Source organism: Aulonocara sp. 'chitande type north' Nkhata Bay, linkage group LG5, assembly GCF_057382095.1.
Source record: "Aulonocara sp. 'chitande type north' Nkhata Bay isolate Kocher_YH1m ecotype deep benthic linkage group LG5, A_spYH_male_GT1.1, whole genome shotgun sequence".
NCBI lineage: Eukaryota > Metazoa > Chordata > Actinopteri > Cichliformes > Cichlidae > Aulonocara > Aulonocara sp. 'chitande type north' Nkhata Bay.
This window is the reverse complement of record NC_141348.1, coordinates 2,940,283-2,955,878: the sequence shown is the minus strand read 5'-3', so window position 1 is coordinate 2,955,878 and position 15,596 is coordinate 2,940,283. Positions and strand designations below refer to the sequence as shown.

The 15,596-nt window shown below is 41.2% G+C and overlaps 1 protein-coding gene and 1 long non-coding RNA gene across 2 annotated transcripts in view; one reads left to right on the top strand and one right to left on the bottom strand.

The window, feature by feature from the left end:
• Positions 1-7,578: 7,578 nt before the first annotated feature.
• LOC147329680 (ribonuclease inhibitor-like) overlaps positions 7,579-15,596 on the bottom strand; it is a gene marked incomplete at its 5' end in the record, with an annotated part of 61,298 nt that continues 53,280 nt past the window's right edge. Inside the window, one exon of the mRNA XM_086290862.1 lies at positions 7,579-9,277. Coding sequence (XP_086146988.1) covers positions 9,268-9,277 — 10 coding nt within the window. The remainder of the gene's footprint in view (positions 9,278-15,596) is intronic.
• On the top strand, positions 14,271-15,275 carry LOC147329685 (uncharacterized). The gene is made up of 3 exons (XR_015128990.1): positions 14,271-14,551; positions 14,707-14,847; positions 14,985-15,275. It is a non-coding gene; the product is annotated as an uncharacterized LOC147329685 (long non-coding RNA).

Below are 15,596 nucleotides of genomic sequence, written 5' to 3'. Positions count from 1 at the left end.
GACAACATCTGGAGCTTTGTGACTCATAGAAACATCATTTTGTTCTTTAGATGACAGCAGATTGGGACTGAATAATCAATCACTATCAAACCAATAAAGACAAAAATGCTGATTTTACAGGAACTTTGTTGGAGAAGCTGTAAAGACATGAAACTGGTGGAGATCCCAAACCAGTTGATAGTGCTGATTATTCCAAATAAAGCTGTTTCCATTTGAGATGAAATGACTTTCTGTCCTGATATATAATAAAGATGTTGTTGTTTTTGAGGCCCTGTATTAAAAGTAGTTTAAAGTCAGCTTGAGTTTGATGTCTTTATGTCAAAGCTGCTCATGATGTTGAGCTGCTGATGGAATAAAAACAGTGAAAAATCTCCTCAATATAAAAACATGTAGTCCAGACTTAAATGTAGCCTGTTGTTAGCTGAGGTCCACACACAGTGTTTGACTGTGTAAAGTGTGTGAAAGGGCTGCTGGTGGAGCTCACTAGGATGAGCAGGTGACCATGTGCCACGAGGTGGAGAGCAGCTGGCCTGGTTTGATTCTGACCCGGGCCACGCCCCCTTTCTCTCTCCCTCTGCTTTGCTGTCACTTATCTTCACTGCTCTGTCCAATAAAGCTGAAAAAGGCCCCAAATCAAAGAAATCTGCCTGCAGCCTCTGAAATGTCTTCTGTTTCCTTCCAGAGGCCGACGGCTTTTTCACCGTCATACATACATGAAACTATCAAAGCTGACAATCATTCCAATAACATCTAATGGTTCATATATATAGACACAGGACTACAAGTAAATGGCTCTCAGCATCTGGCTGTGGTAACAAATGTCCCTGTTTGTGTTCAAATTGTGTGCATGTTTTAGACGTGTGTCACATGTAGAAACACAAAAATCCCACAATGACACAAAGATTGGTTTGACACAACTGTGCAGCTGTAAGTTGCTTCTAATGATTCATTGAAGCTCTTCTAACATTCTGGAGACGATCAGTACATGAATCTGTTCAACACGACAACAATTTGACTCATGAAGCATGAGATTCTGTTTGTCATCTTGTCCAAGTCACTAGTAAGATGAAAGTGATACATAGACTAGTGGACGAACATTATTTTGGAGGACAGATGGTTGCATCATAGAGGAGAAAACAGGATGCTGATGAGGGGTCTTGAATGAGTGAGCTGATTGTTGAGTTTCTGATGTGTGAAGAAGTTTTAACATGGCACACATTTGGTTACATGAGAAGAAAGTCGTTATGTGATGAGACAACAGGGTTATGTTGTGTGGTGTGAGGTGTGTGGCTGAGTGGATGAATGTTTGAGATTAATCTGGCTGATGATTTGTCTTTTGTTGCAAAGTTGAACCTGCCAGTTAGGTTTGGTATGATTTCCCCTCCTGGGATGAAGAACACGTGTCATGACTTAACAAGGCCTTTCTTTCTTTTTTCCTTTTTATTCTGTTACTTTCACAGCACATCTGAACATTTGAACAGGAAGAACTACACAACATGTTGTTGGGAACGGTTGCAAAGTGAGTTTCTCCAAAATTAAAATGGGCTCAGGAGAAAGCCACTTATTGGGGCAATTAGGAAGCGAGTCCCTGTCTGAAAGGATTCAGCGGTGATCCAGTCTAAATTCTTTTTCTTTTTCTGAAATGGCGTCATATTGCTGAGGGTGGAAACGAAATGCGACGATAGATTCCACTATCAGCACTGAATGAATAAATGAATAAAAAATGAGTAAAAATGGGGAACTGACTGGACTGCTGAAAGCTGACAAGAGTTGACTGACTTAACACCACTATGCAAAGGTTAACCCCCACCCAGATGTGACAAAGGGCAGATGTATCTCTGTGTGTGTCTTTTGTTGCAGGAGCAGGAGGAGACCAGAGGAGGAAACGTTGGGTCACATGACTGTGTGAACTCTGCAAATTGAAGCTTTTAGCTGTAATTTTTCTGTGTGTCTGTGAATTTACCAGCAGTGTGTTATTCATGATCCTGTATTACTCACAATGCAGACGTCACTGTGAGAAAGTGTGTACACACCTGCGCAGCGCTAACATTTACATTACTTTTCTACAGCAGAGGGTTAATCATGTGATTTGATCATGTGATTTACAGCAGGACACAACTCAATAATGTTTTTCTACCACAGGATTACTGAGTTTTTGTGTGAAGGAAACTGTGTTGACAGGCTGTATGTTGGTGATGAAATTACACTGTGTTGTTGAGGAATGTGAATATTACAGTGGAGATGTGAATACAGTGTGAGAGACATACTGTGTTGAAGCCAGTGTTACTTCTTTTACAGCAGAGTGTTAACTTTATGACCTTTTACAGCACCTCTGGAGTCTGGTGACCCAGGCCTGACCTAGGATGCTACTGCTAATGTTTCTCTAATGTGCATGTAAAGGATTCAGCACAGACAGACAAGTGGCAACTGAGCAGATGTGCAGGGTTATAGAATAGTTAAAATGGGGCTCATTATCTGACCACTATTGAACTCATAGTGATGAAATAAGTGAGCGACGAACTTAAGGAAAGTCACTGATTACAATGTGGGATGAAGTTGAGATGATTGATGATTTGGAGCAAATTATGGCACAAAAGCAGGAGTTTAATGATTTAGAATAAACCTGCAATGATACTTGCCTCTGTGATGCTGAATACTTTATTACTCTTATGAGCTACAGTTGTTTGCAAATGTGAAGTTTGTTTTAACTTACAGGGTTTTGTCTACAGGCAAGGATACAGGCTCCGGGTGGAGCTGGGAGTTGAACAATCTTAACATTTAACCACTGACTAATGTTTCTTTGACACAGGGTTACAGGTTTGGAGTGGAGCTGCTCCAAGAGAAACCCTGGAGAATCTTTCAGAGAGAATGTGCAACATTCTTGTGCATGTCTCATTGTGTGGAGTTGACACATGGCGAGAGCCGTGTGGCAAAAGAGGAGTGTCAATATTTTAACTTGCAGATGTTGTGACGTGCCCTGAGAAGGAGTGACTGAAGGAGATCATCCACAAGATGGAAGCTGAGGCCTGGAGAGAGGCTTCAGGAGGATCATAGAGGAGTAGAGATCACCTTCAGCACAGCAGACATCCCACAGTGAGCTGTGCTACTGAGCTTCCAGAAGATCGTCGAGAGGAGACTTTGAACAGCAAACAACCAGAAGGAGTGAAAGAGATTCAACGTTGACGTCGAGGAAGACAACTAGGGTGTACGATGTGCTCTGCCCTAATTCTTCAGTGGCGTTGGAACAGAAGCAGAAGGATGAAGGGAGCGTGCCAAGCTCTAATCGACGGTGCAGAGAGGAAGTTCAGCGATGGAATTGTGATTCTGTGAACAGCACAGACGCCAGGGGACTGGGAAACAGCTGACAGCACTTTTCCCAAGGATGGAGATCACCTAAAGTGTGTCACTGTGCCATGCAGACTTGATACTGCAGAGGGGCTTTTGTTTACATTTGCATCATGTGTTACACTTTTTTAATCTTTAATTTTAAATTGAAACTAACATTTAAAAACATTTGGTACAATGTGGAAAGAGGAAGAGTATTTCCACCAGGAGCAGAAACGTCTGACTCAGCATGACGATGCTGTTGGTGGATACTGAAGAGCTCAGCCTGTCAAGACAGGATTAGGTTATCGTTTTTAAACATGTTTATTCAATTATATTCTGAGGCCAGTTATCTGGTATAATCTTTGGAAGTCTATTAAAATAAAAATAAAATCAGATGTGTGGACTTTTGGTTGTTTTTTTGTTCAATAAGCAGATGTTGGTGTTTCAGCAATGCAGTAACTTAAGTTTAAAAGGCTTGTTAGAACCTATGAAACACATCATACAGACTTGTGGACATTAGAAGACGACTAATAATCATCATGAATAAGACTAAAGGCAGGAAGGTGTCCTTTATAACTAATAATATTAATAACTAATAATATTAATATCATAGTCTGTCTGCAGCTGAGACAATACAAACTCAAACTGTGGGGAGAAGATTATATCACTTCAGTTTAAATTGACCTTAAGTGCCACATTTTCACAGACTTCTTTATTTACAGCATTTTTTACGTGCTGTATAGATTATACAGTTAGGTCCATAAATATCTGGACAGAGAGAACTTAGTTTCTGATTTTGGTTCTGTACATACACTAAAATCTATTTTAAATGCAACAACTCAGATGTGTTTGAAGTGCAGACTTTCAGCTTTAATTCAGGGGGTTGAACAAAGAGATGCAGAAAAATGTGAGGAACTAAAGCATGTTTAACACAATCCCTTCATTTCAGGGGAAATGTAGAGGAAAAATTAGAAAAATTAAATAACTTAATTAAATTAATTAAATAATAAGATTGTCAGCTGATAACCAGCTTCATGCGACCACTTATCCTGGTCCCAGTGTTAGGGTCAGTGAATCCAGTTAACAGAAAGATATCCTGGATATACTTGACTGACTTTTTAGACTCAAGATTAATAATCATAATAAAAATTATAGTCTAACATCCAGAAATCTGTACGATGTGTTTCATTATGTCTAACAAGCCTTGTACAGTTAAAGCTAACAGTTACTACATGCATCAGAACATTTCTATATTTTTATATCTATAAAAAGAAATCTGACACTTGCCAGACTTTATCAAAGGTGTGAGCATCACAGCAGAGGCCTTTGTGTCAAAGTAGCTGAGGATCAAACAGAAAAACATGAAGGTTTTCCTGGCCTGGGATTTTATACAAATATTCTGCAGTACATCAAAAACAAAAGAAAACCATTAATGAACATATGAACATGACCTGATGCTGCTGACGTGAAGCAGAGCAAAGTTACAGAGGTTTGATTACAGACACAGCTGAGCATTTTGCAATTTTGCATCATTTTAAAAAGTTTAAATTTGTTCAGTGTTGAACGGCAGAAACGAGGCTTTGTTTTCAGAAGTAAGTAAAAGAAAAAAAACAGCGGCCGACAGGCTGTAAGAACGGTAGACTTGTGCATAACAAGCAAGCGAATAATGCAGAAAACAGGAAACTGTTCTAGAAGTACAGAGAGAGAGAGAGAGAGAGAGCTGTGCATGAAGTGTGATTTTATCCTGGTGGCAGCAAAACAATCAGAGGGAATTCATGACGATGTTTATGTGAAGCGTAGTTTGGAGCTTCTTTTGCTGCTGGTTTACTCAATATTGTTTGGAGAGACATCAAACCTGCAGCTTCAGAATCAGCTCAAAAAGGGCGTAAACACAAAGCGTGGAGCCGCCGAAACATCAGAATCAGCGAGCTGTCGGCTTTCAGCTCGTGTCCGTGCCGTCAGGTGAGAAAGTCACATCTCACTGATTCTGATGCGTCGGCGGCTCCGCGCTTTGTGTTTACGTCTTTGTGCAGAATCCGTGTTCCTGCTCTCATTTACTGTTTTAGCTGTTTGGTGGTTGTTGAAATTTTGGGAGGTTTAACCTGAGATTCTGGCGTTTTGGCCAAAATAAATTTATATTAAAAATCGATTCAGGATTTTAATGAATCGATATCACGTTATCCAAGCGAGAATCGATTTTAATCGATAAATCGATAATCAAAACCACCCCTGATGCATATACACGGGTCACACTGCTTATTGAAACCCCCCAAAGATCAGATCTGAATCAGACAGGTTTTTGTTTTTTGTTTTCAAAGTTTAGACTTTGCTTCTATTGGACTTTTTATCAGTAACACGTGCTTACTTTCTGCAGGAACAGTTGAAACTAACATAAATAAATAACTCCAGAGCTGATAGTCAGCAGGGGGTTTACAAGTTGTGTGCCGCGTTGTCGGCGGTATGAGCTCGACCACTTGCAAGGTGAGCTGGCAGACATCACTGAATTCATCAGAGATGATTAGGTTCATTTTGACAAAGTGAGCAGATATTTAACCTCCTAGGACCTGGCGTCCACATATGTGGACATCACAATTTGGGTTGTTTAGACCAAAATACTACATTTTGCTCTACAAGGGCCTGATATCCACTTACGAGGATGTTACACTGCCACTGTGCTATCAAAATTTTAGACCAATATCCTCATATGTGGCTCTCATTTTTCTCAGAAACAAAAAATGTGGTAATTCTTTGTTTTTACATTCATCAGGTCCCAATCAGCCCAAATATCAAAGAGAAATTAAAAATGAATGCCACGGAGGAGTTTGGGTCTTAGGAGGTTAAAGATTATGCCACTACATTCTTGTCTAGAAGATATTAAAGTGTATTTGGTGACACACAAAAAAGGGTAAAGTTTAAGTATAGTTTGGGTCCACACATGTCCAAACCCTGGTGTGTAGGCCTACTTAGTTTTGAGGAATTGTCATGGGACCGGGGTCTGGGTGACCCAGGGCCTGTAAGAAGTTATGGACATGTGTGTTTTTGGTGCTGCTGTCTCCTGTTTCCATGTTTGTGTATCTAGGTGTGTGTGTGTGTCAGCCAGGAGCCTGGCCACACCTGCGGAGGAGAATTACTCACACCTGCAGCTGATCAAGCCTCGTCAGAGGAGCTACTTAGGAGTGTGGTGGAGCTGTCTCCGATGCTGGATCATTGCGTAACTTCACGTTAGTCTCTTGGCGAGTTAGTTAAGGTTAGTCTGCTGCATTGTGGTGTTGCTGACGGCTGCCTCTTTGTTATTGCTCAGGAGGAGTGTGGAGACGAGAGGGCAGCGAGCACGGGGTGCTCAGACACTGAGGAGCGGAGACAAAGAACACTAACACTGGCAAGAGGACATGTCAGAGTCGGGAACGCACCGGGGATTTATTGTTGTTTGGATTATTTTGCATCACTGTAAATAAACGCACTGACCTCATCAAAGAGTCCAGCATTTGGGTCGTCCTTCCCCTCATCATAGTCTGCCACGCAGGCCGTGACAGAAAAGCCCACTAAAAGAACGCCCACCAGACCAAAGCAATGGTTTTGACTTGATCAGCATTAACCCCGCCCCCTGACTTTGATGGGTGAAGCTGACAAATAAAATGTATTTATGAACAGCGATGCAGGGCCAGGAGTAGCAACGTGAATTAAATAAATACATCATTAAATAATTCATTAAATGTGTCAGTAAAATAATTAAAATAGAAAACAAACCAATAATTGATTAAATATGTAATTAACTAATTTGAATTGTATATAAACAAATAATGAAACATTTTAAATGAAATTAATGGATAATTCATTATTAATATATTTCTTTAATTGACTATGTACATTTTTAAATTAATTACTGAAATAATTAATTCATTAGTGATGTATTAATTTAATACAACCATAAAATTGCTAATTTACTCAAAATCTATTTAAAACATCAATATTAAAGGTTAAATTATGATAATGAATACATGCAACTATAACTGATGACATAAAAATGAGGATTTCTTCAGCTAAAGCCAAAGTGCTGACTCATTTTTCATGTTACTCTCAAATGTTTTCCTTAATAACAATAACATAATTACACTTTAGCCACAAGAGGGCAGCAGCATTAATATAAGTCACATTTATATAAAGGTACAGTGATTATATTACAGTGATTTTGACAAAAACAAAACAGTTGATGGCAGTGTGTTTTTCCATGACAGAATAATTACGCACACCCCACTTTGCAGTTATTTATTTGTAAAAAATGTTTGGAATCATGTATGATTTCCGTTCCACTTTGTGTTGGTCTTTCACGTGGAATTCCAATAAAACTGATTCATGTTTGTGCTGTAATGTGACAAAATGTGGGAAAGTTCAAGGGGGCCGAATACTTTTGCAAGCCACTGTAAAGTTCACTATCAGTAACATCATAGCACCACCCAGCTGTATAGAAACTCCGTCATGCTAGCTAGTACACAGTATGAGTTATTGTAACTGACTGTAAAAAGTCAGCATAAGGAAAATAAACTCCACCTAAACTTGGTTTATATCTGACCCAGACAGACTGCAGGTCATAACTTCTTACCTGAAGTTCAGTTCACCTGACACTCGGACCGGCGGCCGCCTCGGGTCTCTGCTCCTCCCGCCTCCCCTTTCCCTCATCCACCTGCTGCCTCTGTGGAAGCTCCGCCATAGCCACCACCAAACAACTGACTTATTTCTACACATCGACCAGCATCCGGACAATCCGCCACCTTCCATCGTTTATACCGTTACAAAAAAATAAAAAAAAAATCATCAGCCCATAAAAATGAAAAATCACCATCAGTATGCCCGATGGCCAGTCCAGCTATGGTCGTGCCATCAGTTAACCCTTCATGTGGCAGCTGTGACACGCGTGCCCAGGGTTGCCGACCCCTGCTCTAAAGCATCTGATTTGGATTCCTGAGATCAAATATATTTTCCTTTGTGTTTGTTTTCTTCCATTTGTGGCTTTAATGTAGTGTTACATCCTGTTTGTTTGCTTCCATCTGTATACATGTCCAGATTCACTGTTATGTTTCTATTCGTACATTGCTGTGTGATCACTGTTCCCTCTGCTGACTGATGTGACCTTTTGTATCTCACACTGATACTTGTCATATTTGTATCTGCGCCTAAAAGATAAAAAGTTTTCCATGCTAAAACACAGCTCCACCTCCTGCAGTTCTCCCTCTGAACCACTAGATGTCTCTGTTATCTAAATGAAGACGTGCAGCACAGCAACCACAGCAGCGCTCAGATCACACGTGTCCTGTTATTATGTATAAAAGCATGAAACAGGTGAGACAGGTGGGATCAATATTAATGTTGTGGAAATATATGAAAAAGCAACAGAAGAGTGGAAACATTTTGTGTTTCTAGAAAGATCTTTCAGCTCACAGCTGCTCACAGACTGTATTTACAAGTGACAAACTGCAACTCTACAGTACATCTACAGTATATATCAAATATATTCTGTATTCAAATCTATTGAGTGATGTTTGAAAGTCTTTCCAGGTGAGTTTGATCCAGGAGGGTCTGAAGCCAGAGTCAGACAGAGACTGTGCAGAGACTGTAGAAGGACAGAGCAGCAGCAGAGCAGTCCAGATACACTGATGATCCTCTGTCAGATCCAGAGGGACACACAGGGATGATGCTGGACTCTACATTGTGTCTGACAGTGGAGCTGTTCTCAGAGCAGTTCACTCTGCAGCACTGACAGTCATCTGCACTTCTTCTCATTCCTCTGTCAGTCACTGCTGGATGAAGCTCTCCTCTCCACCTCCCAGTAACATGGCCCAGTCAGAGCGTCTCTACACACAAGCTGCTGCTGCTTCAACCTCTCTGGATCATCAGGACACAGCTCCTCCTCTCTCAGCACACACACCGTCCTGTTTACCATCATCAGCTCCACCTGCAGAGAGAAGAAGGAAGAGCAGAGGAGATAAACGAGTGTTTCCAGAGACTCTTCATCAGCTGTCAGTCAGTGATGCAGCACATCCAGTATAAAGAGCAGCAGGGACTTCAGTGCTGGGACTGTACTAGGACTCATTGTTGCTTCACTTTTTCTAATCTTTGGATTTTTATTGAAGTTGATGAAAATGTTTTTCCCTCCTAGTTTGAGTTTGGACTTTCATTCATTAGAAGAACCTTGGTGTGTCCACTCTGAGCTCTGTAGGAACCCCAACAACAAGCCCAACAATCCAGATGGACGGTTCCAGCTGTTAACTGGAGGAATTCCATCCAAACATCTGCTCTCACTAAATTCTTCCTCACCTACAGACTGTGTTCTTCACTGCTTTAAACTTGGAAATGAATGCAGTCATTGGTCTGCGTGCTGCTTTGTTCAGAGAGCTGATTGGCTGTTGACAGCGTTTGATCAGAGCGTGTCAGCCGTTACCATGGTGACCATAAAGGTCAGAAACAGGAAGTGTTTGTGTCCAATCCTGAAGCCTGTCACCATTCTCCTCTCACAGCTTCACTGAGAAGCTGCAGCTTTACAGGAAACACTGGATCTTTGTTTCATACTGACTGTGTTTAGTACAATACTGCTGACAGCACCACCCACTCACTCCATCACTCTACTTACTCCAGAGTCTTCAGTCTGTAGTCTGGACTCTGCTGAAGATCAGACAGCTGCTTCACATCTGGATGCTTCAGGTTGTTCCTGCTCAGGTCCAGCTGTCTCAGATGGGAGGGGTTGGACTTCAGTGCTGCTGCCAGATAATCACAGCTGATCTTTGACAAACCACAGCCCCTCAATCTGTATAAAGAATGAAAGATGTAAGTTTATTAGACAAAGTGTGAGCTTGAAATCATTCAGTGTTTCATCATCTGTTCAGAGCTGAAGAAGGTTCAGAATGTAGAAGTTTAGAAAATGGAAACTCCAAACAGCTGAAGCCAACAGGAAGCAGCTTCAAACAGGAAACTGTGCAGAGTTTCAGACTATATGTCCTGATGCAGCCAGTTGGATTTTGGAGATTTGAATCTCTGTTCTGTGACTAAGTCCTTGAATCATTTCTTCCAGTTGGTCCAACAAGACAGACTAAGTGTTGGACATGTGTTGTGGCTCCATTAGGGGAGCTTCTAAATGTGATGTGATGGCCCCTCTGGGTCTGTCAGGTCACAGCACTGAAGAGAGCTCAAACTGGGCACACAGTTGTTCCAGTCTGGACCAAAGACTCTATACTGGGACTGAGGGACTGCTTTGACTGCACCCACTGGGACTTTTTAAAGGCTCATGTTCTCACTGAGATCATCGATTTCTACTTACATTTCTTTCTGGGAAAAATGGGGATTACTTTGGAAACAGGAAGTATTTTCTCCAATAAGCAGCCCTGGATTAGTAAATCACTCCAACATGTTCTCAGGCAGAAGAAGCTGTCTTGTTATGAGGGAGAGAAGAAAAAGATTGAGGCACAGAAACTTGTTGAAAGAGAGATAAAGCAGCTAAAATCAGGTGTAAAAGTAAAGCAGAGGATGAGCTGAATAAAGGACACTCAAGGCTGGCTTGGAAAGGAATGAAGTCCATGGTGGGGATGCAGAACAAGGAGCAAAGATGAATGTGATGCTGAATCAGCAGAAGACTTGGACTCATTTGATTCCAGCTTTGATATCATTGATTTCAATGAAGAGCTTTGTGATTGTAGCAAAGGGCTGGTAGCTCTGAGAGTCCCACTGATGAGGTGTTTGTGTGGAAATCTCTTAGTGGGACCAAAGAGAGAAAAAGCCCTGGTCCTGATGCTGTGGGAGGGAAATGATTGAAGTGTGCTGTGAGGAACTGACTGGGAGGTTTTCACACATTTTCCAGTCCTCCTTGGAACAACAGGAAGTTCCCAGCATATGGAAACAAAGGTTAAGTGTCCTATGGCACTCAGTGATGATGGTGCTGTGGCCCCACCACCTCCACCTCTTTGTAAAGGAACTAACTGTAATCTGAAGCTTCAAATGGAACTAAGACTTCCTCCACTAGGTGGCAGTGTCTGATGAGAAAGTGTTAGTGGAGCTGGCCTGGAGTCAGACACAGGAAGATGCAGGATTTGGGCTGAAATGGGGAAAAGTGGTTCGCACTAGTGCCTTAAAGCAAGAAGGTTGTAGGTTGAAGCTTGTTGGCCTTTCTGTGGAGGTTGGATGTTCTCCCACAGTCCAATGAAATGCTGCTTAGGTTCATTGGTGCTTCTAAATTGGCTGTAGGTGTGGATGTGAGAGAGTGCTTCTCTGTCTCTCTCTGTTGGCCCTGTGATGGACTGCTCACCTGTGCAGGTGGACCACGCCTCTTGCCCTATGACAGCTAGGGCACAGGCTGCAGCCCTGTGAGCCTAAGCTGAATAAACAGTTAGCAAAATTGATCCATAGATGGCCTGAAATCCCCCAGTTAGCAGTTTGGTAGATAGCTATGACATGCTAACCCCATCCAGCAGCTGTATTCTACCTGTAAGCTGATCCCTGCTGAGCCAAAGCACTTTTTCATATACAAATCACAACCTTTAATAGAAACCTATTGGTCAGCATCTTATTAGCCTGCTGTTAGCTTCATTCCACAGAAAACTGAGAGAAACTAACAGAGTTGATAAAGAATAAAGAGAAATGTGCTGATTTAAAGCCTTTGAAGTGCTTCCGATGATCTCTGTCCACTTCTGTCCACTCATTCATTCATGTAAGCTTTCTAATGCAGCTTTGATCTTCACAGTCTGCTTCATGAAACTCATTCTAACCCTGAATGTCAGAGTGTTCCTCCTTCTCTTTCCCATCATTCATGCTGGCAGTGGAGGAGATTTGGATGTTGGACTGTGTTTTGGATGATGTGTGTATGTTTGTGTTGGACTGCTGTCTGTAAAGCAAACGCACATTTTGCTTTGGATTTCAGTGTCAGACAGACTTTAAGGTGGAATGAAGAGTTGGAGAGTTTCACAGTGAATTATCCAGTGGAGGATTTTTCTTCTTCTTTGAAGGTTTGAAATGTGAACATTGTTCTGCTGCAGTCAATGGACTAAACCAGAGAAGAAGAAAACAGACTTTACCATGAAGATCCTCAGTGTGGATCAGTATAATATCAGCCTGATGTCTGCAGTTTAGTGTCAGCACAACTTTCACATCATATTCATCTCAGCACAACTAAAACATGCTGACTGACCTCAGAGTTTCAAGTCCACATCCTGGACTCTCCAGGAAACCACACAGATGCTTCACTCCTGAATCCTGCAGGTTGTCGTTGTCAGTCAGGTCCAGCTGTCTCAGATGGGAGGGGTTGGACTTCAGTGCTGCTGCCAGATAATCACAGCTGATCTCTGACAAACCACAGGCCCCCAATCTGTATAAAGAATGAAAGATGTAAGTTTATTAGACAAAGTGTGAGCTTGAAATCATTCAGTGTTTCATCATCTGTTCAGAGCTGAAGAAGGTTCAGAATGTAGAAGTTTAGAAAATGGAAACTCCAAACAGCTGACAGAGTTCATACGCCTTTGTCAGGGTCAAATTCAAGCAAGACCATGTGAAAATTAAAACACATCATCCTAGGTGAACTTAAACACCTTTGTTCCCCTTTTGTTAAGACATAGAAAAGTACACCACACAAAAATACTGCAAAAGGAAACGGTCGCCTTATATACATAGTGTATAAACTCAAAATGCACATTTCACTTCAAATTAAGATTAAGGCTTTGAACAGATCACATAGTTCAGTTCAACATATAAGACTTTAAGAATGCACAAGCATCTACTTAAAATCTATTTAATTTATCATCCATGATATTATTTTGTACAATTCCAATGTATTTTGTTCATCTCCCTTAAATAAACAGGCAGTCTTAAAGTATGAAATATTCATATACAAACACATATAAATGTGTGTACTGTCTCAGTGGCTGATAGTACCCCACAGGCCTCAGTGTGAGCTTGAAGACATTTATAATGTTTAAGTAGTTTAATGTGCAGGTGCTGACGATAAACACATTTTGAATGAAAGCCGGGGAACTTTGGTAGCACAGAAACAAGTGGCTATTCTTTGTGACTATATGGATCACTCACAATACCATTATTTCACACAAAGGCACCAAATTAATACTCAAAAAAGCTGCAGCAATACACACAAATATAAACAGTACTTGGTGACAACTTTGCTTTTAGCCTTTAACCCTTCTTGACTACTTTTGATGTGGCCTCTATATTTTACCTTTAAAAACAGTTTATCTTGCCAATCTGTTATTTTCTCATTTTGACCAACTGTATCAGCACAATTTATCTAAATTCAGACAAAATTTAAAATACAAGTAGAAAGTGATATTTTGACTGTAAAAACCACACACATGTTTAACGAATCATCTTCATAACTTGAAATGCAAATAGAGATTGTACATTTTTAAAAATACGCACACGTTTTGCAAACAACAAAGTTATATGGTACTATTTACCAAAAAATGCAGCCAAGGCTCAGACGTTTTTCATATAATCATTTCAAACTATTTACAGAACAATCAGGTGTCAAACAATAGTTTGTGTCACTCTAACACATATGAGAACAGCACAGGGATAAACCTGCAGGTCTGACAGCAGGTGTGTCACTCAGCGTTTACACTGCAATCTGCCTTTGTTGGCTTTAAGGCAGCAACTGTGACGATCACTAGTAGAACTGACACACAAAACAAAACAACAGCTACACACTAAATACACAAGACAACAAACTAACTTGAGACCAAACACGGTAAACGTCACAAATCTCTCACGTATCAAAACTCTCTCTCTCTTTCGCTCACTCGCTCTCTCTTGCCGGTCACTCCTAAAACTTCCCCCTTTTGCTAAACAACCAAATGTCATGTTTCCATATCATTTTTGATTGGTCGACATGGTACATTTTCCCACCTATAGGGCTTTGGAGCGTGATGTCACGGGAGATGGGTCATGCCCCCTTCCGCCATGACAGTAGGCCAGCCAAAGGATACCATTTCAGCTATGGATCGTACGTGTTGTGTTGTCGGTTGCAACGTTAGATCACACGATCGTGAAGGCAAGAAGCTGGATAACGGGCTCTCTTTTCATCGTTTTCCATCCTGGAGGCAACGTGAGGGATCCCATGTATCCGATATTACTAAACAAAGACGTCAGGCTTGGATTGCAGCGGTGAGACGAGCGGATATCGAGTTCTCTGCAATCCCCAGCTTTTTGTTGGTTTGCTCACGGCATTTTCTTTCCGGTGAGTTCTAAATTAATTCATATCACTCTTGAAAGGCTTTTAGTGTTATTTTCAACGTGCTGAGGTCATAGATAATGAGATAAAACATGCTAATGTGTGATGCTGCAGAACCACATCATGTCGACTGAGTAGCTTATGATTTGGCATTATTGCAGGCAAACCAGCATATGAAATGGATGTAACAAATCCAGACTGGGCACCAACACTGCACATGGGGCATGACGACATACCTGTATCAGACTCGGACCGGCACTCAAGGCGTACGCAACGGAAGCGAAAAAGAGCACCCATCGGAGGTAAACAACCCCCCCCTCTAAAAACATACTAAATTGCTATCACTGTACACTAATCCGCACATAACTTCCAGATGAATCACACACCTGTCATTGGAATATTGGTGTACATTTACCTTATGTCTAATTTTATCTTACAGGCTTTCGTTATGCAGCTGCAGAGTCTGAAGGTGTGCCCCGTGCAGAAGTGATTGATGAAGATCTGACAGAAGACCAACAGCAAAATCACAATGTCATGGAGGCAGTGGACAGCAGTTGTGTTGGACAAGTGGAGGTTGAGGTACCAGCTGCAAATGTGGATATACTGAAGAAATGTAAACCTTTTAAAATGATGACAGATTACAAACTCTCAGCTGTGTCTGTAATCAAACCTCTGTAACTTTGCTTCACTTCAGCAGCATCAGCTCATGTTCACATGTTGATTCATGGTTTGCTTCAGTTTTTGATGGACTGCAGAATATTTTGAAGGTTATCTGCTATAAAAAGCCAGAACAGGAAAATCTGCTTCATGTGTTTCTGTTTGATCCTCAGTGACTTTGACACAAAGGCCTCTGCTGTGATGATCACACCTCTGATCAAGTCTCACAGTGTCAGCTTTGTTTTTATACATATGGATATGTGCTGATAAATGATCAGAGTTATAATATTTCCCACTGTCTGCTGTGTGCCGTGACCTTTGACCTGCTAAAGACAGTCAGCTGTGGATTATTCATTGTTGTGTCTGATACTTAGAACTGTGAGGAAGAACACTA